Below are 27,799 nucleotides of genomic sequence, written 5' to 3'. Positions count from 1 at the left end.
TGCCATTTTTCTCATGATTTAGTGCATCTTCTCCTCTGAAACTACTCCTTAAACATTTCACCTTTCAGTTCTACTTCTCACCTTAAACCCCACTAGTGCCCAAAAAAAGCTTATTCTAAAGTTGTGTCTTTTTTAAGAACGTAGCACTTTTGTTACAAAATATTGCATTAAAAAATATCAAAATGTCACTTCTTCTCAAACTGCATTGTGGGTATACCTACACCAAATGGAATGCAGTGGTTGAAGAAGAGAGTGTTTAAAAGGAAATTAGAGATGGGTAGTAAGTACTGACTCAGCTAGTGATGCCAACAGTCCGACAAGAATAAAGAAAAAAATTTGCTGGTGAAAAACGGGCTCTGTTGTGTTCCATTTTTACCTTGTTTTTCAAAAAGTTAGACATATAGCAAATGTACAGATGTGTATAAGACAACTGACACCCAAAACAGATTAATTTCGATACTCTTCGGAGGGTTGGTGTGGACTTGTTGGGCCAAAGGGTCTGTTTCCATACTGTAGGGAATCTAATCTAATCTTTAAAAGAAAGCCATATTTCATTTTACTAACATGTTGAACAGTAAAGCAGGAATGACTGTATTAACACATGATACCCAATTAAATTCTGAACACTGACTGAATCACTCAATTTTTTTTGAGAGCTTCTGACATGCATGGTCAGATGCAACAATAGGTAAAATATTGCGATTAACAACATTGCCAGTCCAGCTTTTAAAAAAAACTACTTTTATTTTTTTGTTACATATTGGGAAACAGGGATGTATTACATCACTTGTACAGTCAGGCAGAGTTCACTTTATTAGTATTGACAGAAAAGCGGTGACTGCGTAAAGTTGTTGGCCTAAACTGAACACAGCTGGATTTATAACCAAGACCAGCCTGTGTCAGCAGAAAGAAACTTCTTCCCAGGCATAAAATGCAGCACTAGAAATCTCGCCAATAAGCTTGTGTAAATGCACTGGTCTTCGCTGCAGACAACGAAGGGTGGCTGATTCATTTGTAAAGATTACAGTCCATAATTACATTAATATACAACACACTTTCTTTGCTATTTGTGACAACTTCATGTTGTACACACTGTACAGGCAAAAATAAAACTAACCAATTAAAGTAAATTGAAAGTGATGTTCAAATTTATGGAGGTACAGAAATAATACTGTACTTATTTACACACATTATGCTATTAAAGAAAAAAAGATTTGGTCAAATACTGCAGACATAGAAGTGGTTCCCTGCCATTATGATTGCAGTTTCATGTTAAAATATTCTGCCTTGTATTCCAGTCTTTCTAACACAAATGCTAAGAAGTTTGCATGCAACATATTATCATAAATTAATACATTGCATCAGACATAATCCAGAACTTGACATTGCTGTTCAAAAAAAAAGTTAAGAATATCCAGCGCAAGATTGAAACTAAAAACAGTGTATAAAACAGTTGATAAACACTGCACAACATTGTATTTAAACGTCTGTGGAAACAAACTGTCGATCAGAGGATGGAAAACGGAATGAGATGTTTTATAGAACAGCTGGTTTGTTCAAAATGCAGGCACTTCAAGGGTTTATTGGGAAAGTACCTGACCCATCTCCAGCATAACGTCTTTGAACAGCTGTGATTACAATAAGAAAGGAATGTTTCACATACAACTGCACAGTTTGGGTGCCACAGCTATTAAATGCAAAAGGCAATATTATCTGACCAATTTCTTTCACATTCTTATTTTAACTTTCCATCAAAGAGCTACTTTATGGATTAAATATACAGCATCCAGATTCCCTGGTTGTACAGGATGCATTAAAATTAGCCAAGGCTTGCCTAAAATCCATTTAGGCTTAATTCATTTCTCCAAGATGCGCTTCTCATCATTCACCATCACAGCTTTACTCCATGTCTTAACACACACTACACTTCAAGGCATGATCAGAATGCTCTCTTACCTCCTTCATTATAATAACTCTCAGAACATTCAGCATTAATCTGTCCAAACAATACACCAGGAAGCACAGTTTACATTTTACAAACATGTCATAATATCAGACAATAAGCACATGCTGCCCTTTCTACTACACTGCTTCTCCTTTAGGAGGTAAATAAAGCAAGTATTGTTTGTACACATGAACGTCTACAGCTGTCTCATGTTGTATATACTGTAATAGTGCAACAGCCATGAAATACCACCCGCTGAGTCAATCCACTCCTTCCACAGTATCTCTAGACAGTGACTTCCAAAAAGACAGATAAAGATAGCATAAAATTTAATACTGAAAATTCTGTGCAGATGTCTTCAACTAAGACAAATGAAGGGTTAATGTACAATTCAGATATTTTTGTGGTTTGTTTTCTCAGGTTTCTCCATTTGTTATGACAGTAATAATCATGTCTTGAGTCCTCCAGTTGGCAGATCAAATACCTGACTATGCATTTCCTACAGATCTATTCAAAGCAGCTCCTGTGTAGACAAAATTCATTCTTGACTTGTAACTGTTCTGTAGTTATCACCAAGCACATAGAACATTCCTGCATTCCACACGTTGGGACCAAATAAATCGTTCCTTTTTTTCTTAAATTGCAGCTTGATTTGGTTGAAGTCAAGTGAACTGTTTTTTTTTGTTTCATACATTACCCTGACAAGAGGTCCCTCTTTCAACCTCAAAAATATGAACACCAAGTTTCTGATGAAGCCTAGTTTCAAGATGAAAACTGATGAAATAAAAACAAAATACCCACATAGGACAACCACCCAAATCACTGGGCAAAAACAGAAGGAAAAAGTCCTTTGATAAAAGTCTGTTGTCACTGTAGAGATGATTTGTTTCTTGGTTATGATGAGACAGCAGATGAACAAGTAAGTAACTCTCCATGATCAGATGATTTCCAGAGTCATTTGTGACGTTGAATAGTTTTCCTTTTTCTCCGCTTGAAGAAACAGCAGCACCTGTGATTGTTTGGAAGGAAAATAAAAATAAAAATTACATTAGGGAACTGAACAGAACAGAATTCTAATTAATCTAATGATGATTACAATTTGATCAAAAATAAAAAGTAGATTACGATATATACACATATTTTAAGAAGTTAGATTCTTAGATCAAAGAATTGATTTATATTTGATTATATACATTTTTGGTTACAACACAAATTGAGAGACAGCAACCAAGAGATGAACGGAACAAAGAATAGTTCCGCAAATATTCAGTCTTGAGCCAGCCAGAGAGAGAGAGAGAGAGACACATACACACAGAGTGTGAGAGAGAGAGAGTGAGAGAGGGAGAGAGAGAGACAAAACAGCACTTAATTCACTGACAAAGGGATAGAAAGAAAGAGATCAAGGTAATTAAACAAACCAAAACATTGTGAGATAGAAAGGTTTTATAGGCGGAGGAGAGGGTGCTGGCATAAGTAATGTCAACAAAAGGATGAGGTGGGGCGGATAAGAAATTATGAGAATGTAAAAGTGAGGAAAGGCAAGAATAAGAGCAAGCAAAAGTGACTGAAGGTAAAAGCAGAAGGAAGGAGTGAGCTGGAGTAGAACAAAGAGAGTCGCAAAGGTTTTACAATAGGGAAGAGCTAATTCTCAGGAAAAGTTATATAGGGTGAAGGAGAAATACTAAAGTTAGAGGTGATGCTGGGACCGTTACTATTTCTGGTTAGTAACTGTCTGCATTCAGACGTATAATACAAATTGGTCAAGTTTGCAGATAACACCAAATTAGTGGTGGCAGAGGCAAAAACAGGGAGTAAATCAGAAATACAGAATTATTTGAGCAAAATATGGAAGTCGACAGATTATAACTCACAAAATTTAATTCCAACAAATATCAAGGCAGCAGAGAATGGAACAAAAAGGCCAAGAAAGGCAAGAGGGTAGAACAAAGGGAGAGAGTGACCAAGAAATATGTAAATGTTTGATGGGGAGTTAAAGCAAGGGAAGCAATAGTGAAAGAGAAAGAGAAAGAGAAAGAGCATTGATGAAAGGGAGGGAGAGGATAAAAGTGGACAAATAATGGCTAAGAAAAGGGATGAGACAGACAGAACATTTTTTAATAAGATCAAAAGAAAATTACTACAAATAAAGAGAAATAACCTAAAATATGCACCTAAGATAAGTGGATTTGGAAAATTATGCAAAGGCATAAATATTGAGATCATAATTGGGCTTCTATGACACATTTATCTATCCCTAGAATACTTTCCATGGCATTAGTGCAATGCAGTTAGGTAGTTCTCTATCTAAAAGATAGTCTTACAGTGAAAGTGGCACAGTATGCAATGGGTTGGTCTCTGCAGAACACATGGTGTACAGAACCAAAGTTGATAAATAACTTATTAGAATGGGAGAAATAAATTATGTAGAATAGACTGTTTTATTCAAAATTTAGAATTGTTACAAAAAGGGGAATTTGACATAAAATTGAATAGTTTCTGTCCTCTGGTCCCAAGAAAATTAATTTGAATGAAAGCATGCCTACACAGGAACAAAGCGATGCTTTGAGATTGTTAAGAAGCATCAATGTAACCCTATTTGCCTAAAAACATGCTCTGTGTCAAAAGGAATAAAGTGGTGCAGCAAATACCTGAAAAATAGCTCTTGAAAACAAATTGTTCATATTTTACAATGTTTGCAGCAAAATACACTGGAAAATGTTGGGAGTTGGCTCTGTAAATATGATACTTTTCTGCATAGCACGCTGTTTTTGGGCAAGTCAGGCAAGTCCTCAATGGAAGAAAATGAGGACTGCAGATGCTGGAGATCAGAGCTGAAAATGTGTTGCTGGAAAAGCGCAGCAGGTCAGGCATCATCCAAGGAACAGGAGAGTCGACGTTTCGGGCACGAAGAAGCGCTCATGCCTGAAACGGCGATTCTCCTGCTCATTGGATGCTGCCTGACCTGCTGTGCTTTTCCAGCAACACATTTTCAAATCCTCAATGCAGTCAAATATGTTTATCACCTTTTCATAATGCAATGTGAAGTACTGATGTATATCAAAGATCTTTGTGATTTTGGCTAAAAACAGGCAACTGAATGGGTGGCCAAACATCAGGACTTTCAGGGTTATCGGTGATTATCTTCCTTTTCTTCTGTTGATACATTTTGACCACTTTACTGATCCATGCCTCAAAAATATTAGAGGTGATCTTGGTGCAATTGTTAGCTTCATAGTGCCTTGATATTCGCAAAGCAATGTGACTTCCCGAACATTCCTAATGCAAGCAGCAGCAACTTGTTGGTGATATCCACCTTGGTGAAGACCATAGCAGTGACGCATCACTTGTTTTGCTCTCTACCATCAGCATTTAAAGATGAAACAAAAACCAATGAACAATCCAGTCAAATACAATCTGTGGTATCATCCACATTATAAATGTTCTCTTGGTGAATACTGGTTTAAGGTGTGAGTGTGATCTTTTTTGTCACTATCACAGCGGCTTGTCTGTGCTTTTGCGTTCTAACTCAGCTTCAATTGGTTGCTGCAGGCATGACATGCAGTTAATGTGGAGTTTCCAGTCCAGGACTTCTGTTTATCACTGGATTATCCATGGAGCTAGTGAAAATGGCTGACAACTTCAGAACTGGAGTTTCAGATTATCCCAATTTGAACTCATCACTATTTCACTGTACCACAAGTGAAAGTAGTAAAAGCGATCTCAATGAAGTTTCCATCATTGATACTCTCAGGTTGGAACAAATGTATCTAAACTCTGGTTATGTTTGTCCCAAATGTTTAGCACTGACAAGTGGCTGAAATTAGATTAGATTAGATTCCCCACAGTATGGAAACAGGCCCTTCGGCCCAACAAGTCTACACCAACCCTTCAAAGAGTAACCCCCTCAGTTCCATTCCCCTATCCTATATTTACCCCTGACTAGTGCACTCAACATTACGAGCAATCTAGAATGAGGAATTCACCTAACCTGCACATCTTTGGATTGTGGGAGGAAACCAGAGCAGCCGGTGGAAACCCACACAGGCACGGGCAAAATGTGCAAACTCCACAAAGCCAGTCACCCGAGGCTGGAAGCAAACCCGGATCCCTGGTGTTGTGAGGCAGCAGTGCTAACCACTGAGCCACCGTGCCGCCCATGTAGAAATGTGGAAGTATGTTCTTTTTTATACTTCACTATCTGTCTCCACTTCTCCAGTGAAGGTTGACCAAACTAACCTCAGAGATAACGGTATTGTCCTATGAGGACAGAAGACTGGGTCTATAATCTCAAGTTCAGAAGAATAAGAGGTGCTCTCTATGAATCAGGCCATTATCTAATAGGGTTTGACAGGGAAGATGCAAGAAGAGTGTTACCCCCTGGCTTGGGTCTAGATCCAAGGGGCATGGTCTCAGAAGAAACAGTCTATTTGGGATGTGAAGGAATTTCTTGACTCAGAAGATGAGTCTTTGGAATTCTCTACACTAGTTACTGAGTATTTCAAGGCAAAAGGTCAACAGATTTCTGAAATATTAAAGATATCAAGGAATGTGGACATACTGCAGGAAAAGTCAGAAGATCAGCCATGTTCTTGTTAAATGGCTTAGGTTTGAATTTTTCAAACCTTGCATAGATAGCTGTTTGTAATCCTCCTAATTAGTTCATCCAAACAAATGCCAATGTTAGAGTTTTAACTACTTTCACATAAAGGGAAGAGGCCATGGCCAGTTCTAGTCTTAGGTGCACTCAAGTAGTTATCATTGGAAAGCAACTTCAATGGGAGCAATAATCAATTTTCAATTTGATTAGCCTTTCCTGCAAACATTGTTAATGCCTATTTTATGGAAAATTCATATGAAGACCCCTCTTATTTCTGTACTCTGTATTCGAACATTTGAACTTTTCTACATAATCAAGAATAAATTTATCAATTTTCCTCAATAACCTTGTGTAAACTTCTTATTCCTCATCTATTTTGCCCATTTGTGATGTACGATTTGTGATGTAGAACCCCCCCCAGGGCAGCACGGTGACTCAGTGGTTAGCACCGCTGCTTCACAGCGCTAGGGTCCCAGATGTGATTCTCGCCTCGGGTGACTGGCTTTGTGGAGTTTGCACATTCTCCCAGTGTCTGCATGGGTTTCCTCCAGGTTCTCCGGTTTTCTCCCACAGTGCTAAATTGCCCATAGTGTTAGGTTCATTAGTCAGAAGGAAATGAGTCTGGGTGGGTTACTCTTCGGAGGGTCGGTGTAGACTCATTAGGCCAAAGGGCCTGTTTCCACACTGTAGGGAATCTAATCTAATCTAAACATCACAGCCATATCTGATCTTGGTCTTCGATGACTGGATATCCACCAAGATAGAGTATCATCAAATAATACCTATTAGCAATGACAAATGGGAAGTTGGAGCAACATTCCCTTCTTTCACAGGACCACAGATGTCAATTAATAGCTAATCTTCTCAAACAGCTTACCCAGTTCTGCTGATGACACTGAGGGTTGTCTGTGTGCAACATAGTGCATGGGCATGCAAAGTCAAATTCAACTTCTATTCTCAATAACTGACACCTCTTAATTCAATAAGGCAAAATAGCAACTTATTTAACACCTTCAATGTAATATAACATCCCAAGGGATTTTATAAGGGCATTACAAAACAAAGGATGACACTGTGCTACGTGAGGAGACATTAAGTCAGATGACCAAAGATTTGATCAAGAGATAGGTTTTAAGAAGTGGCTTAAACAAGGAAAGTGAAGTAGAAGTGGAGAAGTATAGGGAGGAAATTCCAAAACAGCAGGTCAGCATTAGAATAAAGCTAAATATGAAATAACAGTGACATTTATTCAACAGCAAGAGTGTATGTGCATCTTCCAAACACTATGAGTAGTAATTGAGGCACTATTTATTTTTTTAAAAAGTCAATAATAAAAGTAAACCAATCACTGTGGACACTTGCAATCATAAAATCGCAGATGGTACAGGAAGCCATTGAACCCATTGTGTTTGCACTATCTCGCCAAATGAACATTATGACTTAATGCCATTCTCCTGCCTTCACCATAACCCTGCATATTTTTTCTGTTCAAACAGTCACTTACTTCACTCTTAAATGCTTCAATTGAAGCTGCCTCCACCAGACGTGTAGGTAGCACATTCCAGTCAGTAGCTATTCGCTGTGTGAAAAGGTCCCCTCACATTAGTTTCTTTTGTAAATCATGGGTAAATCTCGGTCCTTGAAACTTCAACAAGTGGGACTTGTTTCTCCCCACCTACTCTTGTCCAGACCTCACATGATTTTGAGAAGTTTCAGCAAATCAGGGCATAGCTTTCTTCTCTTCAAGGCAAACAATCCCAACTTCTCCAATCTACTGTCATAATTTACCAATTTTTCATTTCTGGAATTATTCTTGTAATCCTCTTTTGTACTCTCTCCAATACATTCACAATTTTTCTGAAGTGTGATGCCCAGAACTATATACAATACTTCATCTAACTATTTGATCTTTGATTTGATATATCTATACTCATCCATTTTTTTCCATCTTTAATGTTGATCTGCAACACTAGACCTCCACAGAAATAAGTTTGGGAGAAAACAACTTTTACTGTGAACTCGAGAACGCTGTTCACTTTGCAAATTGATCACTTTACCTCATTCCATTCATGAAGACAAAAGTGTGGTCGAATGAGGTTCCACATGCCATTGCAACCAAGTCACCATGTTTTACATGGTGAAAATAGCTCCAAGGTTGATCAACCACAAGTCGAGCCTGTTTCATATTTGTATCAGATGTTCACTTGTACACATTCAACTGAAAGCCAGTAAGTGACATTTTCTATAGTTAGACAGGTTGTAAGTTTGCTCGCTGAGCTGGAAGGTTTGTTTTCAGACGTTTTGTCACCATGCTAAGTAACATTATCAGTGAGCCTCTAGTGATGCGCTGGTGTTCTGTCCTGCTTTATATTTATCTGCCTTAGCCTATTAAGGTGGATGATACAATTTCCGGTTCTTTTTCTCAGACCATGAATGGACAAGCACAGTAGAATGAGCCATCAGCATCAAACAACAGCAGACCAAGAAAAAACTATCCTCACAAGAAAACTGGACAAGCTCACACAAAAGAACAACATAGATAACTCAGAAGTTTGGAGTAAGAACCGATCAGACTGATCACTAACAGAATGGAAAAAGCCATCTGAGTAAGAGGAATGAACCACTACTACAGAGATGTGGACAAAAAGAACTTCTTAGCTGCATTAGAATCAACCCTGAAAGACAATGGCTCACAGAAGAAACCCAGCAGACCATCAGACAGACAGTTATTAAGCAGGAAGAAGGAAGGGTACACACTCAATACACAGGAAAGGAAAGCCCTACAAGGACTCAGAAATGACATAAACAATGTAATCCTACCTGCAGACAAAGGGCGCATGACTGTCTCCCAAAACAGAACACAGTACATTGAAAAGGCAAACTCACTGCTCGCAGATACCAACACTTACCAACAGGTAGCGACAGACCCAACTCCACAGCTAGAAAGCCGTATCACAGCTACATTGAAGAAGCTTCATAAATCAGGCGAAAGTAATAAGACAGATCTCCAAAAAATGAAACCAGATGGATCCAACACACCTCGCTTCTTTGGATTACCTAAGGTACACAAACTAGGGGCCTCCCCATACTCTCACTCCCTGGCATATCGACAAACAGACTAGCAAAGGAACTCCACAGAAAACTGAAGTACCTAGACGACTCATGCCACTCCAACCACTCCATCCAAGAATTTCTGAACATCAAAGAAACCAAAATAGAAAAGAACAAAATAATGGTCTTCTTTGACATAACAGCCCTATTCACATCATTTAACATCAGCCTGGCCAAAGATACATTAACTGCGCTACTAGAGGCACCAAGGACACACACACTAGACAGCACCAACTTAAGCAGTAAGGACAACATCCTCAAGCTAGGAGACTTGTGCCTCACTAACCATTTCATCTTCAATGACAAGACCTACAAACAAATCAACGGAACATCCATGGAATCACCAATACCAGGCTTCTTTGCAGAAGCAGTAATGCAGGGACTCAAAAGAACAGCCCTCCCCACAATCCAACCCAAACTTTGGGTCCGCTACATGGATGACACCTTTGTCATCACAAAACAGAACAAAATTAGAGGAAGCTTACAACATCATCAATTTACTGGCATAAAGTTCACAGAAGAGGAGGAGGAGAACAACAGACTCCCCTTCCTAGATGGCACATTAGAACAAACAGTTAAGGTAGAACTGCAAACCAGAATCTACAGGAAAGCAACACACACAGACCAGATACTCAACTGCAGGAGCAATCATCCCAATAGCCACAAACTGAGCTGCACCAGGACATTATTTAAACAGGCCATAACACACGGCAGTATCCAGGAACTATGAGTGGCAGAAAAAAAAATACCTATACAGCATATTCAAGAACAACGGGTACCCAATAAACAGTCTGCTGATTCTTAAACAACAAACCCAAATAAGTGGATACACCTCGCCCAGAGTCTCTGGCCACCCTACCATACATCAAAGACATCTTGGAGATGACTACCAGACTACTCCGATCCCTTGACATCATGGGTACCCACAAACTTATCAAGACACTGAAACAGCAACCGATGAACCTAAAAGGACTCTATACTAACAGACAGCAATACTATAAAGTACATATTAAGTTCAGATTTAATTTGTACACAGATATTGAGGCAGCTGCCACAGTGGCTTAAGGAGTGATGAATAGTAAATATATGGCCACATGGAGCTAATCTAGAATTTCTTTGATACTTGGTAAATTACAGAGTTGGCTGTCCTTTGTGAAATGGGTAAAATTGCTTGCGTGGGCAAACTGTGGAATCATGACTCGCTTTGTCAGAATTAAGAGAATGAGTTTTTTAAAAATTCATTCACGGGATGAGGACGTCAATGAGCAAGCAGCATTTATGCCCATCCCTAATTACCCAGAGGGAAGTTAAGAGTCAATCACCTTGCTGTGGGTCTGACATCACATGTCAGCCAGACCAAGGAAGGTTGGCAGTTTCCTTCCCTATAGGACATTAATCAGTTTTTCCTGACAATTAAGAATGAACTCATGGTCATCATTAGATTCTTAATCCCAGATATTTACTGAATTCAAATTCCACCATCTACTGTGGTGGGTTTCACACCTGGGTCCCTAGAACATTATCTAGCTCTCTGGATTAACAGTCCAGCTACACTATTACTAGGCCACTGTCTCCCTCTAAATATATACATGGGTGCAATTGTGTGAATCATTTTGCAGTATGTAATGAAATTCAGTGGTAGCTTCCTTTGAAAGGCAGAGCTTCACAGCTTCCGGCATGAGATAATGCAGACAAGAGATCTCTGCATATTTTGAGACGGGAGCACTTAGAAGTCCCCAGGTAAGAAATGTGCAATTCCGACGAAGGATCCCACTGATGGGCATTACAAGCTGAAAAATAGGCTAACAATCTCTGTGTTGACCACATCTTTGCTTCTCATTGCTGAATTCTCCTTATTATCAAAAGAAAGGAAATAATTAAAGTCCTTTACCGCTCTATAAAAAGCACAAATGTTCCATATTTTTCCATATTTTCCTAATCATTTAGCTTCACAACCACAAGGAAACAGATGTTCAAGAATTACTATACAGTATTTGATTAATCTATAAAATCAATTTTAGACCAAGAGAGAATTTAAAAATCAGTCACACAGATATTGAAAACATTGAAGCCTGGAATGTGACAGCTCACATTTCTCACTCTGTCAGAAATAATATATCATTTGAAATAAGGAAGGCTGTTAAATATTGCAATAAAATGTAGAAATCTTCCTCTTCAGAAGTCTAAGCTAGAGCTACAAAGTGATTCCAATGCCACTGGGTTCAGGCAGATATATCACTGCAGCTGAACATCTCCAAGTAGAATCCAGGTCCAAGCCAGGTTTGTTACAATTCCAGCAGATTTACAACTGAAATCTGGCCTGGAGTTTTAGGGTCACAATTTGTCAGAACAGTTATTTTGTTCACATATAATGAATACTTCTACAGGAAGAGAATACCCTGCAGTTCCATTTAAATCAATCTCTAAAATGTATATTCCATCTAAAACTGGTCACATCATAAACATAGATATACTTCTGATCAGCATTTTGCCATGTGTACCTGGCTGGACAGCTGCCTTACGGTGCAGAGTGATGCAAACGGCATAGATTCAATTCCTGACTGGCTGAGATCACTATGAAGGAGTCTCATCCTCAACTCTCCTTTCACCTTAGTCGTGGGGCCCTTAACGAGAGAGCAGCCCTATGGTTCAGTAAGGGTAATTATGTAAATGGTGGAATTACAGAAATTATTTTCATGATGTGTAAATGTGGAGGAATTAGGCGAAGTACTGGAAATACGAGCAAGTGAAATCAATGATGACTCACTTGAACATTTTGAGAATTCTAATATCTCCAGAATCTTTTCTCAATGATGGCTGTGTAAAGTATGTTGGTGTAGTGATATGTGAAAGTGGACAGGCATTCGCTATTTTTGTTGGCCTCTGGGAAGTATGGAATAAGTTGGGAAAGCAAAGAATGAAGCCTATCATTTATTCTCAATTTGATCTAGGTTGATTAAAAAAATACCAATCACTTTGGCAAAAGCATGTTTCAGAAGCAACTGCTTTTTATAAATTCAGAAAACAAAAACAATTTAGAAATGTTTTAGTATTCCATGATTTATGTTTGGGCTTTTAGCAATAGCAATAGACAATGCACTAAGACCTCCTGACTCTTTCTTGAGGTTTAGAGGTTAAGTCAAAATTGTTAAGATGAGAGTCCCTTTCCTTCTGAAAACATACTTTACCAGTAAGTTGGCTTAGTTCCTATTTCTATTGCACAAACTTAATCATAATTTGTACAACTATAAGTAATCACATTCAGAAAGGACAAAGGCTGACATGGGAAGCGAAAAAAAACACACTTAAGAAGCTTTTTCAAGTATGGAATCAAAGCATATGATCTGTGCATTCCTTCATTCGGCAGTAAGTTATGCTACCAGTAGGTGAAAGAAAATGAGAAAAAGTTGTGTTCTTCGATATTAATATTCTTGTGGAACATTCATGGTACCCACTTAGTAGTGGAATCTAAATTTCTACCTAGATTGGGAATATGCCAGGTTGAAACCCACAAGAAATTGCAATACAACCCATTAATTCACTAATCTGAATTGTTGATCAAAACATATAGTCGATTGCTTAATATTTTACTCTTCAATTAGAATTCTTGAACAAGCTTACAAAGATATGTATTTTTCTAGAGGTGTAATGAAACAAAAAAATAGACAACAGTAAGTAAAGAGATTTTAAGAGTGGCGATCAAAAGAGTTGTCGAATAGGTAGGTTTTAGAGCGAGGTTATCAAGAAGGAGCAAAAGGTTGAAAAGACGGAGATTTATGAAGTGTCACAGTGTCTAGGGTTCAGATAGCTGAAGGCGCTGATTGCTAATTGTTTGCATAAGACTGTAGAATCACAGGAAAGAAGAGTTCATCAGAGAGAATGAGTCAGTGGTGGTGGGTGCAAAACTGGATGAAGCTACTAAGGTACAAAGTGGTAAAGAGGTGAATATGGTATTTTGTTTATGTAATATTTGATAAGAGATAATCAGATGAATAAGTCAATCTACCATTCACTTGCCATGAGGTTTCATTATAAATATTGCAACCAGTGAATCTATGGAATTTATTATAGCCTGGCCACAATCAAGTTTTTGCATTTTAAAATGAAAATTTTAAGAAGTGACCAAAATCTTAAACCTTTGCATTAAAAAAAAGTTCAATGCAACACGCCATGCTTGGTTTATTGCTCAAAATGCTTCATTAGTCTAAAAGAAATAGAAAACTAATCAATGGTCATTAAAAATAAGCTCACAATTAGTGGAGTGCAGGATACCAAAAACTAGCAGGTCATAGGAAAGCAGAGAAACTAGTATCAGTGCACAAGACCTCAAATTCAAGAGCTCCCAACTCTCTCAACTTTTAGGGGTTAAATCTTTTCATCATTTAAACCAATATAATTAGCATCTTCTCTGAGCATGAAAGAGTTGGAGACTCTAGGATGAGGCAGTACAGGTAAAGCACAAATTCATAATAAGCACAAGTTCACAATAAGCAAACTCAACATTACACCACTGTAGAGAATACACTTAAGCCTAAATCAAAATTCATGGCAGAAGAGTGAAAAAGCAAGCAGAATAGTTCAACAACAAGATGTCACAGGTCATTAGGCTCCCAAATTTGTAGCGCATAAGCATTTCCAAGGTATATAAAGTTCTGATCAATTTGACCAGAATTCCGAAAATTGTTATTATGAAAGCAATATGTAAATTTATGTCCAATCAATGTATTATTATTGCCATGGAACTTGGCGTTTTTAGGGAACAGACCGGGCAGCTCTCGTTAGCTGAACCTATTCCTGTCTGCCTGCAGACTGAAACCACTCACCACATGTTCAACACTTTCTGGCAGCTATACAAAAAGGGAAGAAACAAATAGAAACAAAACGGAATCAAAACCAGAGCCCATAGTGAGAAAACTGCTGTCACAAATGTAAACCTAATAGCTTTCTTCGTCAAGCTTTAGATCTACATAAGCAGCACACAACAGACAGCAAAGGAATTCTTTATTTGTAAAGCAAAATTACAGTTAAGCAAGAACAATTCTTAGAGCCCATTTTTAACTTGGAAAATCATTTGGCATTTGTCTTCAAGTGCTTCTCATTTGTAAATGAGGAATTCAGTTCCACTTATTGGTCAGGCCATAGATTCAAATCATTTGAATTTGAGGTTCATGAGCCAAATACACTGAAATTACATCCAGGCAACACTTCTGTGCTTTGGTTCACAAGCTGGGAAATACTTAAAACAATGCCCTAAAAAATAATATCAAAAGGACCCTCCTGCTTTCCTAGGCAATATTGTGCATCAGACACCTTTCTAAAGGTAACATGGACTAGAGTGACACAGCTCATTTCACATTATTCTGTGCAGTTAAATATAATTCTAAATGTTAATATTCTATCAATCAAAACACATTTTAGGGACTTCTGTCAATTTTATAGTTTGTCTCATCATTTGACGAAACAATCCATGCAGGCAGTGTTACAATCTATTACCAAAACAGCAGCCCACATGATGCAATCCATAATAAAATTCCTCCATCAGCCACTCATTTCCTGTAAATGAAAACTAATCAGCATCTGTATGGGTGCTAGCTATATTTGCCTTTCATGTATTAAGAGAAACACGCTATTCCAATTCCCTCCCTCATCTTTTCTCTCCCCAGATACATTGATGGTTCCACTGGGGCTGCTTCCTGCTCTTACCTCAAACTGAAAATTTCAAGGAGTGCGCTTCCAAACCCACCTTTTCATCATCTACACATGGGCCATCCCTCCCCCAGCTTCTCCATTTTCATTTCCAGGACAAGGCTGTCAACCAGGATTGACAGTAAAGTAAATCCCCACTAACGTGAATGATACTTCCTTCTTCACTGCTTTTTGAAAGGACTCTATTTTATTCTCCCAGTTCCTTCATCTCTGCCACATCTGTTCCAATTATACCGTCTTCGATCAGTGCTTTTGTTGTGTTTTCCTATTTCCTCAACTGAGAACTCTCCTCCACCATAACTGACCTTTGACCTGTCACCCCATTTCCCAAACATCTGCACTCATCTTCCCCACTCTTCAACCACAATGGAGCTTCCCTCTCTTCACCCTCTACCTTATCAACCATCACATTCAACAAATCATCTTCTGCCATTTCTGCCACTTGCAGTGTGATGCCATCACCAAACTGCTTTCACTCCTCTTTCAGCATGTGAGAAGGACCACTTCCCCTCTGACACCCTGGTCCACTCTTCCCACCCCATGTTTCACCAACAGCTTCCTGTGCAAGCACAGATGTAACATTTACTCTTTCACTTCCTTCTTCCCCATTGTCCGGCACTTCGAATTCTCTGTCCAGCTGACTAACTTGCATCTCTTTCAATTCAGTACATTGCATTGCTTCTTACAATGGCGGCTCCTCCACATTGCAGAAATCAAATGCAGATTGAGCACTGCTTTTGAACATCTGTGTTCGTTCCACAAGCGTGACTTTGAGCATCAAGTCACTTGCCATTTTTATACGCTGTCTAATTCTCACTATGGCTAAAATGTCCTTGAACTCCCACGTTGACCATTTGAAGCATATTGAGAATCTTGAGGAACTGCACCTCATTGTTTTCATTAGGCGCTTCCAGAGTTAACAGTAATTGTAATAACTTCAGATTATAATCAGTTAATTTTTTAAACATTTTTTTGAAAAAGAGAGCAGACCCTAGTAATGATTCTAATTTTGCCATTTATAACTTGGCTATCCATCTTTTTTTTCTCTTTTTATACCCATTTTAATCTCCTTTTACGCCTTTTTGACATTTAAATCAGTCCTACCTTCCACCCTATCACAGACCTTCCCTTTTGTTCTTTCCTCCCCTGTTCCTCCCCGCCTCTGTATATGATTTAAAAGCTGTTACATCGCTAACTTCTTCCAGTTCTGACGAAAGGTCATCGACCTGAACCGTTAACTTTGTTTCTCTCTCCACAGATCCTGCCTGACCTGCTGAGTATTTCCAGCATTTTCTGTTTCTATTTCAGATTTCCAGCATCCGTAGTATTTTGCTTTTGTTGTAGTATAATGGGCCTAGAAGACAATTGAAAAATACCCTTGTTTTTAAGTTCCACATAAATGGGTTTGCTATCTATTGTCAAACTACATCTTCAAGGACTGGAAAATATTATAGAACTATCAGAAAAGAGACGGCAACATTATTGGATTCTTTTGATGGAACATTTCAATTTACAAAAATAATTCTTTAGCAACTGTAGTTCAAGAAAACACAGCAAAATACATGACATAAAAGTGCACATACTTTGTTTCATCCATAACTTCCACTTCCGCTGGGGCTGTGATTGGTGCATTGGAGTGTCCAGCTGTGGGGTCATCTGTATTCAGTTCTCCATTCGTTGAACTAACCACCTGAAAAGCAAGTATAAGCACCTCGAATTATCAAAATTATACAGTTATTTAATCAAACATTTTTCTAAAATGAGCTAAATTTTAAGCTTCACTTCCAAGTGCCAACAGTTAGTATCTAGTAATAGTTAATATCTGGACGGTCAGTTTGCTGGATGGCTGGTTTGCGAAGCAGACTTGATGCCAACAATGTGGGTTCAATTCCTGTACCGGCTGTGGTTACCGTGAAGGACTCTCCTTCTCAACCTTTCCACTCACGGGAGGCATGGTGACCCTCAGGTTAAGCTCATCATCAGTTGTGTCTGACAGAGAGAAGTCCTTTGATCCAGTAGGAATATGGCAACTTTTCTTGGAGTAAGTACCTGACAAGTAATATATCTCTTAAAACACAATAATTTAAAAATCAACTGCAATTGCTGATTTTTAAATTTGGTGTCAACTTTGTTCTTCTCTTCACTTTCTTAATTCATCTGCTCCGCTGGTAAGATGCACAAGAATACTGAACCTACTTAAGATTTAGTAGCACAACTAATTTTAAACAAAGAGGACCACCACCTTTTGGTATAAAAAGGTAAGGTAATTACTCTAATATCTACACAACTGTATGCTTCTCTCAAGGCTGTTGATGAGCGTGCTTCCCGTTTGTTATGTCGTTGGAGACTGATCCTGTTATGACATAGTTGAAATCTTCGTTGCCTGACTGAATGGAAATCAAGTGGTCCATTTTTTTTCAAGCAAAGTCTTTTAATAGTCCAAAATTGAGTTGGAAGGGATTTTAAACTTGTCAGCATCACACAGCAACACTGCAAGAATTGAAAACTAAAAAGGCCAAGAAAACAAGAATGTTAACCATTAGGATTTTATCTTTCCAGCACTGATTTTCAATAAATGTCATCTTGGTTGTCAGAATCTGCATTTAAGCTGTTAAATTCACATTTATTGAAAGTCATATTAAATAAAAACATCTTAATAAAAGAATAAACATGTTTATATCTAACAGCTCCTCAAATCAAAATTTGTCTGAAGTAATTCTAAGGAAAGACCAGACCACTACAATCACAATGGCTTTAAACTTAGTTACTTCAAATAGTGTCAAAGATAGTGTAAATTGCCCAAATTCTTAGCACCATATTAACCATTCGTGATTACTTGAAGTTAAAAGTACTGTAATGTATCATAACCTTTCTATTAGTTATCTGAAGTGAAATTCCATTCTCTGCCAAGCTAACACAAAGGTCTTATTTATACATGTAATCTTGTACAATGCAGAGTGCCCTCCCACCCTGAACATACAATTTATATACATTGTTTTATCAGACATGTAAGGGAACGTAGAGGAGGAAAGACAAAGTTCTCTTCTCTGCTAATTTATTATTAAGTAAGTCAACTACCCCCAATTACCTTTATAAAATAGAATAGATGTTCAAACTTCAGTAAGCAATTATGTGTATAAAAAGTTCTACAAAAAAAACCCCAAGTCATTATGGGAGCAAGTGACCATAAAAATTCTCAGCTTTCAAGTTAGAAATCTGTTTTGATGTAACTAGACATCAAATCTTCTTCTATAAACTTCAACATAAAACATATTTAAATTACTGCAAGAAGAGAAAGTAGAAGATAGCAAGGAGTTCAAAGCGCTTGCAAGCTTAACATCAGGGATATATTCAACTTTACTTCCAAAATCTAATTTTATCACTATTTCAGAGACTTGGTTACAAGGCGAACAAGGTTAGGAAATAAATGCTCAAAGGCACACAATATTTCAAAAAGAGAGACAGTACAAAATGAGAGATAATCCTGATAATCAAGGATGACACACAGACAGCAGTAAGAATCTACCTTGGCTCAGAAAATCACATATTTGAATTAGTATGGATGGAGATGAGGAAGAGAAAGGTTGAGAAAACACTGGTGGAAGTTGCTTGTAGGCCACTAACAGTAGCTACACCATTGGATAGAGCATGAAACAAGAAATCAATTGGGCTTGTACCAAAGGCAATGTAATTGTTGTAGGTGACAATCCTAGCAAATATCTATCACTCAAACAACCCCAGAAGCAATAATGGTCTAACCATCTGTTTATGTTTATGGGATCTTGAATGTGAACTGGTTGCCGAGTTTCTTGGCAGATGGGAACTACATTTTAGAAGTAGCACACAGACTGTAAAACTCCTTTGAACCCCTTTTCCCGATAACACAATTCCGAAGTGTCTGCTAGCTTCCTTCTGTGACATAAAAGCTCTATCATTTATTTTATGGAACTGAACAACTTCTATCAAATTAGACTCTTCTTGACAGTTATTTGGTATGGAACCAGTTGGTGTTAACTGTTCCTAATCATCCTTGAGAAGGTAAAGTGTTGATTTCCAAATTCCTCTCAAGGAGAAGCAATGGCTTAGTCATATCTTCATTAGACTATTAATCCAGAGATCCAGATAATGTTCTGGGGAGCACCAAAAGAACTGTGAATGCTGCAAATCAGAAATAAAAACAAGTTACTGGCAGCATTGATGAAGAGAAATCAAAGTTCACATTTCGGATTAACTAGAAGTTCTGAGGAAGGGTCACCAGACCTGAAACATTAACTTTGATGTCTCTTCACAAATACTGCCAGATCTGGTGAGCTTTTCCAGCAATTTGTTTTTGTAACATTCTGGGCACCTGTTTCAAATCCCACCATGGCAGATGGTAGAACTTGAATTCAATAAGGCATCCGGAATTGATGGTCTAATGATGATAAGAAAACCACTGTCAATTGTCCATCTGATTTACGAATGTCCTTTAGGGAAGGAAATCTGTCATCCTTGCCTGGTCTAGTTTACATGTGACTCCAAACCCACAGCAATGTGGTTGATGCTTAACTGCCTCTGGGATAGACAATAAATGACGGCCTAGTCAGAGACACCCACCTCCCATGAGTGAATAAAATAAATTCCAAATGTAAGGTAGAGAGGAACAGCAACAAAACAGCAAGTGTCGACTGAGACGGCAAGCAACAGTTTGTTTATGTGTGTGGGAAAACGAAAGGAACACAGTTTCTACTTTGGAGTAAGGGAACATAGAAGAATAATTCTAAACTCTCCATACAACTTCCACTATCCAATACCTCAACATAAAATCCCACATGAAGGTGACAAATGCAGATTCATCTCACCTGTAGATATATCAATGAAACCTGAATGCACGTTTGGTGAAATTCAATGTCACCTCCAAGAAGCATGGTCACAAATCAAGAACACTTGAATGAGAATAAGGTGACCAGAATTAAAAATAAAATTGAACATTCTCATAACACTGGGACTGAATTAAAAATCATGTAGGGGATCTATAAAGGGAACCTTCTTTTGACTTTGAAATGGAAAATTATCTATTCCAAAACAATAACAAAAAAAATCTGAAGGACATCATATACGACTAAATAGAAAAAGACTGTCTTGTCAAAATTAAATCATTAAATACACAGTTCTGTAACTTTGTTGAAGAACAGGTCATTGGTTAAGCCACTATTAGAATACTGCATGCAATTCTGGTCTCACTGCTATAAGAAGGATGTTGTAAAGTTGAAAGGGTTCAGAAAAGATTTGCAAAACATTTGCCAGGGTTGGAGGGTTTGAGCTGTATAGAGAGGCTGAATAGACAGGAGATATTTTCCCTGGACAGTCGGAGGCAGAGAGGTGATCTTATAAAGGTTTATAAAATCATGAAGTGCACAGATAGGGTAAATAGACAAGGTCTTTTCCCCAGGGTGGGAGAGTCCAAAGCTAGAGGGCATAGGTTTAAGGTGAGAGGGGAAAGATTTAAAAGGGACCTATGAGGCAACGTTATCACGCAGAGGGTGGTGCGTCTTTAGAATGAGTTGTCAGAGGAAGTGGTGGAGGATAGTACAATTACAACATTTAAAATACATTTGAGTGGGTATATGAATAGGAAGGGTTTAAAAGGGATATGGGCAAAATTTTGGCAAATGCGGCTAAATGTATTTAGGATATCTGGTCAGCATGGACCCGAAGGGTCTGTTTCTGTGCTGTACATCTCCATGACTCTAATTGAAATATTCAATTTGAAATAATTAGCACAGAAGTAAACTTTCAACACATAAAGGTTCTGTGCTATCAGAATATGGATATGCTTGTGAGCTTCATTCTTCCTACTGAGGAAGATCCAGTTACCAGGGTAAAGAAAGAAGCAACACATGAAGACAGTGATATTTTCTAATCACAGGAAATGCAGTCAGAATTTAATTTGATTGGTAATAGAATTAAAACAGCCTTTACAAAGATAATAAGTGCTAGAATAAGTGTCGTCTTAAGCGGTAATCAATAGCGATTTATCAGATTTTAACTTAAAACCTTGTCCCTTGCACTGGTAAATTCATCACAGCACACAACCTTATCTTATTTATTCCTCTATTTTTCTGAAAAATATTTCCATCGGAATTTAGTGGAACAGGGCACATCACTGGGGAAATCACTAAAGACCACTGGCAAGCTAAGAGACATCGTGTAGTCTGCATAGTTTACAGAATATTTACTACTTGTATTTCAATCCTGATTCATTGAAAAGAGCCACAAGGTCTCATTTACAATCAAAATCATAAAAAAAAATTAATGCTGAGCCAAGAAAGGAGATTAAATGAGGAAAGGGAAATGGTGAGGGAGGACCCAGACAGCCGAAGGCATGGCTACAAGTTCCCCAAAGCTTCAGGCATCCGTTTTTCACCATTATCTTTAATATTTCTTCTTGGCCTCAGCCATTTAACTTACGTAACCTCCTTCAGCCTACAACCACATCCCGAAGGCCTAGTGTCATATCCCCATCACCCATAATTGACAGCCATGCCAGGCTCCAAACTCTGGGATTACCTGCTTGAAGTCCCTTCATCACGCCACTTTCCTCTCTTTGTACAAGGTGACTCTTTTAAGAATCCACCTCTTCTATCAAATGTGTGCTCAACCTTTCATTTATTTCCTTTGGTTCGGTTTCATATTTATTTATGGCACTATAAAATAACATCCTTTTTATGATAGAGATACCTAATGAAGGTAAGTTGTAATTGTTGATGAATTAACCAGTGGATTAACCAGTCTTTACAAAAGAAACAGCTATTGAACTATTAAAACTTGCATTAACTGGCATTTAAATTTGCTAATATTCAAGCGTAAACTCAGTATTTCACCATGGTAAGCAATGGGATATGCTACTGTGATTTATTAACAATCTACAGACCAACTGATGCAGGAAATAATATCTTCTACAGCTAAGCAGTCAACAGCATTACATTTTAAAGCAACGGATGCCCACCCTTCACATTTCTCTCATGCAATAACATAAAAATGGTAGTGAACAGGGAAGAAAGTAAAGCAATTTTATATTGCCACTGTTGTTTGGACACTCCATACCTAACAGATGCAATATGAAGGACATGCATGCATTCATTAATCATTCCGCTAACATTCAACACTAGCTCAGAAGAAATTATCCAGCAACATCTCATGCACCTGGGAATTAATATTGGACACAGTGGATCAGAAGTTTAAGTGTTGAGGCAATAACAATTATTTTCTACCCATACATATCATTAGTATGCAAACTAGTTTGGTAAAATATATTAGATAATTGAAGTACAAACAATTTAATTATTGTGTATGTAATTATAGATAGCTGTAACCATCAAGCCTATCATGATAGATATATGTACACATGCTAACACATATGTACATGGCATTGCATTACAGATCCACACACACACACACACACACACACACACACACACACACACACACACACACACACCCCATCTTCCCTCTAATCCTTGCTAATTGCCTTAAATCTGAGTCCTGTAGTTAATGACAATCATTCTAGTGAAAATAGTTTCTCCTCATTTATCCTGTCAAAGCTGTAACAAGAAAATCGCACAGGAACATTGGAATTAGGAGTGGGTGTAGGCAATTCAGTCCTTTGAGCATCCTCCACTATTTAACATGATCATGGCCGATCTTTTCATAGTCTCAACTCCACTTTCCTGCCTGTTCCCATATTCCTTTATCCTGCCTTTCATCAGAAACATATTCCTTTCTTTCTTGATTCTGTTAATTGATTTTGCCTCCACTGCATCCTGAGGCAGGGAGTTCCACAGATTCAAAACCCTCAGAGAAGTAGTTTCCCCTCTCAGATTTGAACCTACCTCCTCTCATTCTAGATCTATGACATCTTTTCCTACACTGTCCCACAAAGAGGAACACCTGCTCAACATCCACCTAATCAATCCCCTTTCGCATTTGAAATACTTCAATCAAATGCTCCATCCTCATTCTTCTGAACTCCAGCAAGTACAAGCTCATGCTATTCAACCATCATGACAGCTCTTTCATCTCTGGAATCAACCTGGTGAACCTTCTCCAGTGTCACCACATCATTCCTCAAGTAAGGAAACTAAAATACTCTACATCTGATTTCACCAACAACTTATGTCATTGTAACAATAGTTCTTTATTTTTATAATCCAGTCCTTTTGCAACAAATGCCAAGATTCCATTTGCCTTTCTTATTTCTGTACATGATGCACCGGCATACTCACTTTTTGCGAATCATGTACAAAGTTGGCCATATCCCTTTGAATGATGCACTTTGAATCTGCTTCCCATTTAAATGATAAATTGGCCTTTTATTTTTCGGCCAAAATGGATAACCTTGCACTTATCCACATTAAACTCCATGTGCCAGATTCTGGGCCATTGTCCTAGCCTATCAACATCCATCTGTAAACTTTATCTCATGACAGCCTGCTTTCTCACCTATTTTAGTATCATCCTTGAATTTTGCTATGTTACATTCTGTCCGTTTGCAGATTATTTATATACATCACAAATTGTTGCGGTCTGAGAACTGAACCCACAGGCACCCCACTAGTTACAATTTGCCATCCAGAGAAGGGCCCATTTATCTGACCCTCTGTTTTCTGTCAGTCAACCAATGTTCCATCCAAGCCAATGCTCTACCCTTAATACCCTGAGATCTAACCTTCTGGATCAATCTTTTATGCAGCATCTTGTCAAATGCCTTCTGGAAGTCCATTTATACCACATCCACCAGATCCCCAGTATTCATCTTACTGGTTACATTCACAAAGAACTCCAGCAAGTTGTCAAGCATGACTTCCCCTTCATGAAACCATCCTGGCAGTAGTGAATTGACCTTTTTTTCCCTAAGTGTTCAGTTAGCTCTTCCTTTATGACTGACTCCTCACTACAGAGGTCAAACTAACTGGTCTATAGTTTCCTACTTTTTGCCTCTCCCCTTTTTGAGTAAGGGTGTCACATTAACATGTTTTCAGTCCACTGGCTCCTTTCCAGAACCCAGGGAATTTTGGACCATCAAAACAAATGCATCCAATATCTCAGCTGCCACTTCCTTTAATAACCTAGGGTTCAGGCCATTCAGTCCCAGGGACTTATCTGCCTTTAATCCCATCAGTATACTTAATACCTACTCCCTAGTTATAGTAATTCATCAAGTTCCTTTATAGCAATTGCAGTTTTTGGGAAGAAATCATTATCTTCCACTGTGAAGAGAGAGTCAAAATATTGGATTAGTCATGATTTGGAGATGCCGGTGTTGGACTGGAGTGTACAAAGTTAAAAATCACACACCACCAGGTTATAGTCCAACAGGTTTAATTGGAAGCACACTAGCTTTCGGAGCGACGCTCCTTCATCAGGTGGTAGATTAAACCAATTAAACTTGTTGGACTATAACCTGGTGTTGGTTTAGTGCCTTTGCCATTTCTGAATTCCCCATTATTACCTTGCCATGTTTGTCCTCTATAGGGCGAACATTTACTTTCACTATTCACTTCCTTTTTATATACTTAAAGAAGCTTTTGAATATCAGGGCTTATGTTGTCTGCTCATTTCCTTTCATAGTTAATCCTTTAATTTGTTTCTAGTATCCCTTTGATGTTAAAAGCTCTCCCAATTTTCCAGAATGCCACAATTTTTGCAGTATGACATGCCCTAGTTTTTGCCTTTATGTCATCCTTGACTTTGCTTTTAAGCATGGATACTTTAATTGAGAGATATTTAGTATCTCCCTAAGCACTTATCATTGATCTTCAACTGTTCTACTCTTTAATATTTTTGCACAGTCCACTTGGGCCAATGCCTTCCTCAGGCCTGATTAATACCTTTCCCCAACATTAAAACTCTTGCATACAACTCTAGCTTCACTGTTTCAATCTGAATTTGAAACTCTAACTATTAAACTATTTATCAATCTTTCCTCATTACATAATACCAAATCTAAAAAAGCCAGTTCTCTGGTTGGCTTCACGACATGTTCCTCTGTGAAACAGTTCCTTATAATTCTATGAACCTTTCCTTGAGGCTACCCTTGCCAAGTTGACAAATCCAAATCAATATATATGCTAAAATCACCCATGATTATCATTGTGACCTTCTCACAAGCCCTAATTATTTCTTGGTTTATTCTATGCCCTACTTCAGAAGTAATGTGCAAGGCCTGTACATTATTCCTACCAATGGCTTTCTTCACTTGTTTTTTATTTCCACCCAGACCGATTCAACATTTTGACCTCTTGTGTCAACATCATTTCTTAATACAGCTTTGATGTCATCCTTAATTAATGAAGCATTTTGTCTATCCTTTCAAAATACTGAGTGCAAGCAGGCATTTTCCTCCCATTCCTGATCCTTCTGTAACCATGTTTCAATAATCCCCACCAAGTTGTACCCATTTGTTTCTATTTGTGCTGTCAGCTCATCAACTTTATTCCAAATACTGCACACATTTATGGAGAAGGTTTTTAAATAAATACTAAATTTATCTTTTACTTTTAATATTTACCTGTGCACTGTGCTTTCCACGATTTGCCTCCTTGTTTACTAATCCCTGATAACACTGAGCCTCATCTCTATCATTTACGGCAACTTGCAAATCATATTTTGATTTTTTATGATTCATTCCCTCACCACGTCGTTGTACTGGCCCTGCCTATTATTCTATTAACCTACAGCTTCTGCCTACATTCTGACCTGCTGTTTTGGCTTCCATTCCCCTCATGTCCTTTTCAAAACTTTCTCCTCTCGCCTTAAAAATATGCCCCCTAGTATTGAACTCCCTCATTCTGGGGAAAAGAACTTTGCTATTCACTTTATTTATTCGCTCATGGATTTTATAAATCTCTATAAGACCACCCCTCAATCTTCTAAGTTCCAGTGAAAAAGTCCCAACCTATCCAATCTTTCCTTATAACTCATACCCTCCATTCCCACCAACATTCTAGTAAATCTTTTCTGAACCCTCTCCAATTTAATAATATCCTTCATTTAGCAGGGCGACAAGAACTGCACACAGTACTCCAGAAGAGGCCTTACCAGCGTTCTATACAACCTTAACATGGTATCCCAACTCTTATACTCAAAGGTCTGAGAAAGGAAGGCAAGCATGCTAAACACCTTTTTAAACACCCTGTTTATCTGTGAAAGAAACTTCAAAGAAGTATGTACGTGAACTACCATATATATCTCTCTATTCTACAACACAAGTGGCACAGTGACTCAGTGGTTAGCACTGCTGCCTCACAGCACTAAGGACCCGGGCTCGATTCCGGCCTCGGACGACTGTCTGTGTGGAGTTTACACATCCTCCCCGTGTCTGCTTGAATTTCTTCCAGGTGTTCCAGTTTCCTCCCACAGTCCAAAGATATGCAGGTTAGGTGAATTGGCTATGCTAAATTGTCCATAGTGTTCAGGAATGTATAGGTTATTTGCATTAGTCAGGGGAAATGTAAAGTAATAGGGTTGGTGAATGAATCTGGACGGATAATCTTCAGAGGGTTGGTGTGCACTTGTTGGGCCAAATGGCCTGTTTCCACACTGTGGGGATTCTATGAGTCTATTACCCAGGACCCTGCCATTAATTCACTAAGTACTGTCCTTGTTTGCTTTACCAAAATGCAATACCTCGCATTTATCTAAATTAAACTCCATCTGCCACTCCTCAGCCCATTCCCCAATCGATCAAAATTGTTTTGCAATCTTGTCTTAATGACCCAAAAGTCTGAAACCCTCCCTCCTGCACCAGCTCTTTAACCTCATGTTAAGCTGTATTATCTTCCTATTCCTTGCCTCACTACCACATGGCACAGCGAGTAATCCAAAGATTACAACCCTGGAGGTCCTGCCATTCAACTTACAGTCCAGTTCTCTGAACTCTTCTTGCAGGACCTAATCACTCTTCCTTCCTATGTCATTGGTACCAATGTGAAACATAACCTCAAGCTGTTCATCCTCCCCGTTCAGTGTGTCCTGAGCATATTCGGAGGGATCCTTGACCCTGGCGCCAGAGAGGCCACCCATCAGCCTGGAGTCTCATTTGTGGCTGCACAGACACCTGTCTGTGCTCTAATTATGGAGTACCTGACTACCACTGCTTGCCTGCACTTTGAACTACACTGTTGTACAACACAGCCAGTTGCCATATCACTGTTCTGGACACTGCCATTGTTAGCTCCCGGTAGGCTGTCCTCCGAACTGGACTCAAAATGTTATACCTGTTCGAGAGGAGGACTGCCACAGGAGACTCGTGCACTGACTGACTGCTCCTTGCAACCATCACTTCTTTATCTGTCTCAACATTGGGTGAGGCCAGCTCCCTGAAACTCCTGTTGTCTATGACCCTTTCGGCCTCCTGCATGTTCCTAATTGTGTCCATCGAATGATTCAGTTGATCCAAG

At 38.5% G+C, this 27,799-nt stretch overlaps 1 protein-coding gene across 7 annotated transcripts in view; it reads right to left on the bottom strand.

Moving 5' to 3' along the window:
- Positions 1 to 724: 724 nt before the first annotated feature.
- LOC132823718 (casein kinase I) overlaps positions 725 to 27,799 on the bottom strand; it is a 229,006-nt gene continuing 201,931 nt past the window's right edge. For 5 of the 7 annotated variants that reach the window (XM_060837715.1, XM_060837724.1, XM_060837706.1 and 2 more), the window contains 3 exons: positions 16,943 to 17,049; positions 14,477 to 14,500; positions 725 to 2,954 (listed from right to left, as the gene is read on the bottom strand). In XM_060837715.1, coding sequence (XP_060693698.1) covers positions 2,900 to 2,954; positions 14,477 to 14,500; positions 16,943 to 17,049 — 186 coding nt within the window. In that variant the 3' untranslated portion in view covers positions 725 to 2,899. Of the gene's footprint in view, positions 2,955 to 14,472; positions 14,501 to 16,942; positions 17,050 to 27,799 lie in introns of those variants that run through there. The other 2 variants (XM_060837739.1, XM_060837758.1) reach the window with 2 other exon arrangements.

The sequence above is a fragment of the Hemiscyllium ocellatum genome, chromosome 2 (assembly GCF_020745735.1).
Source record: "Hemiscyllium ocellatum isolate sHemOce1 chromosome 2, sHemOce1.pat.X.cur, whole genome shotgun sequence".
Lineage (NCBI taxonomy): Eukaryota > Metazoa > Chordata > Chondrichthyes > Orectolobiformes > Hemiscylliidae > Hemiscyllium > Hemiscyllium ocellatum.
The sequence above is the reverse complement of the archived record's forward strand: the minus strand, read 5'-3'. Positions and strand labels throughout refer to the sequence as shown.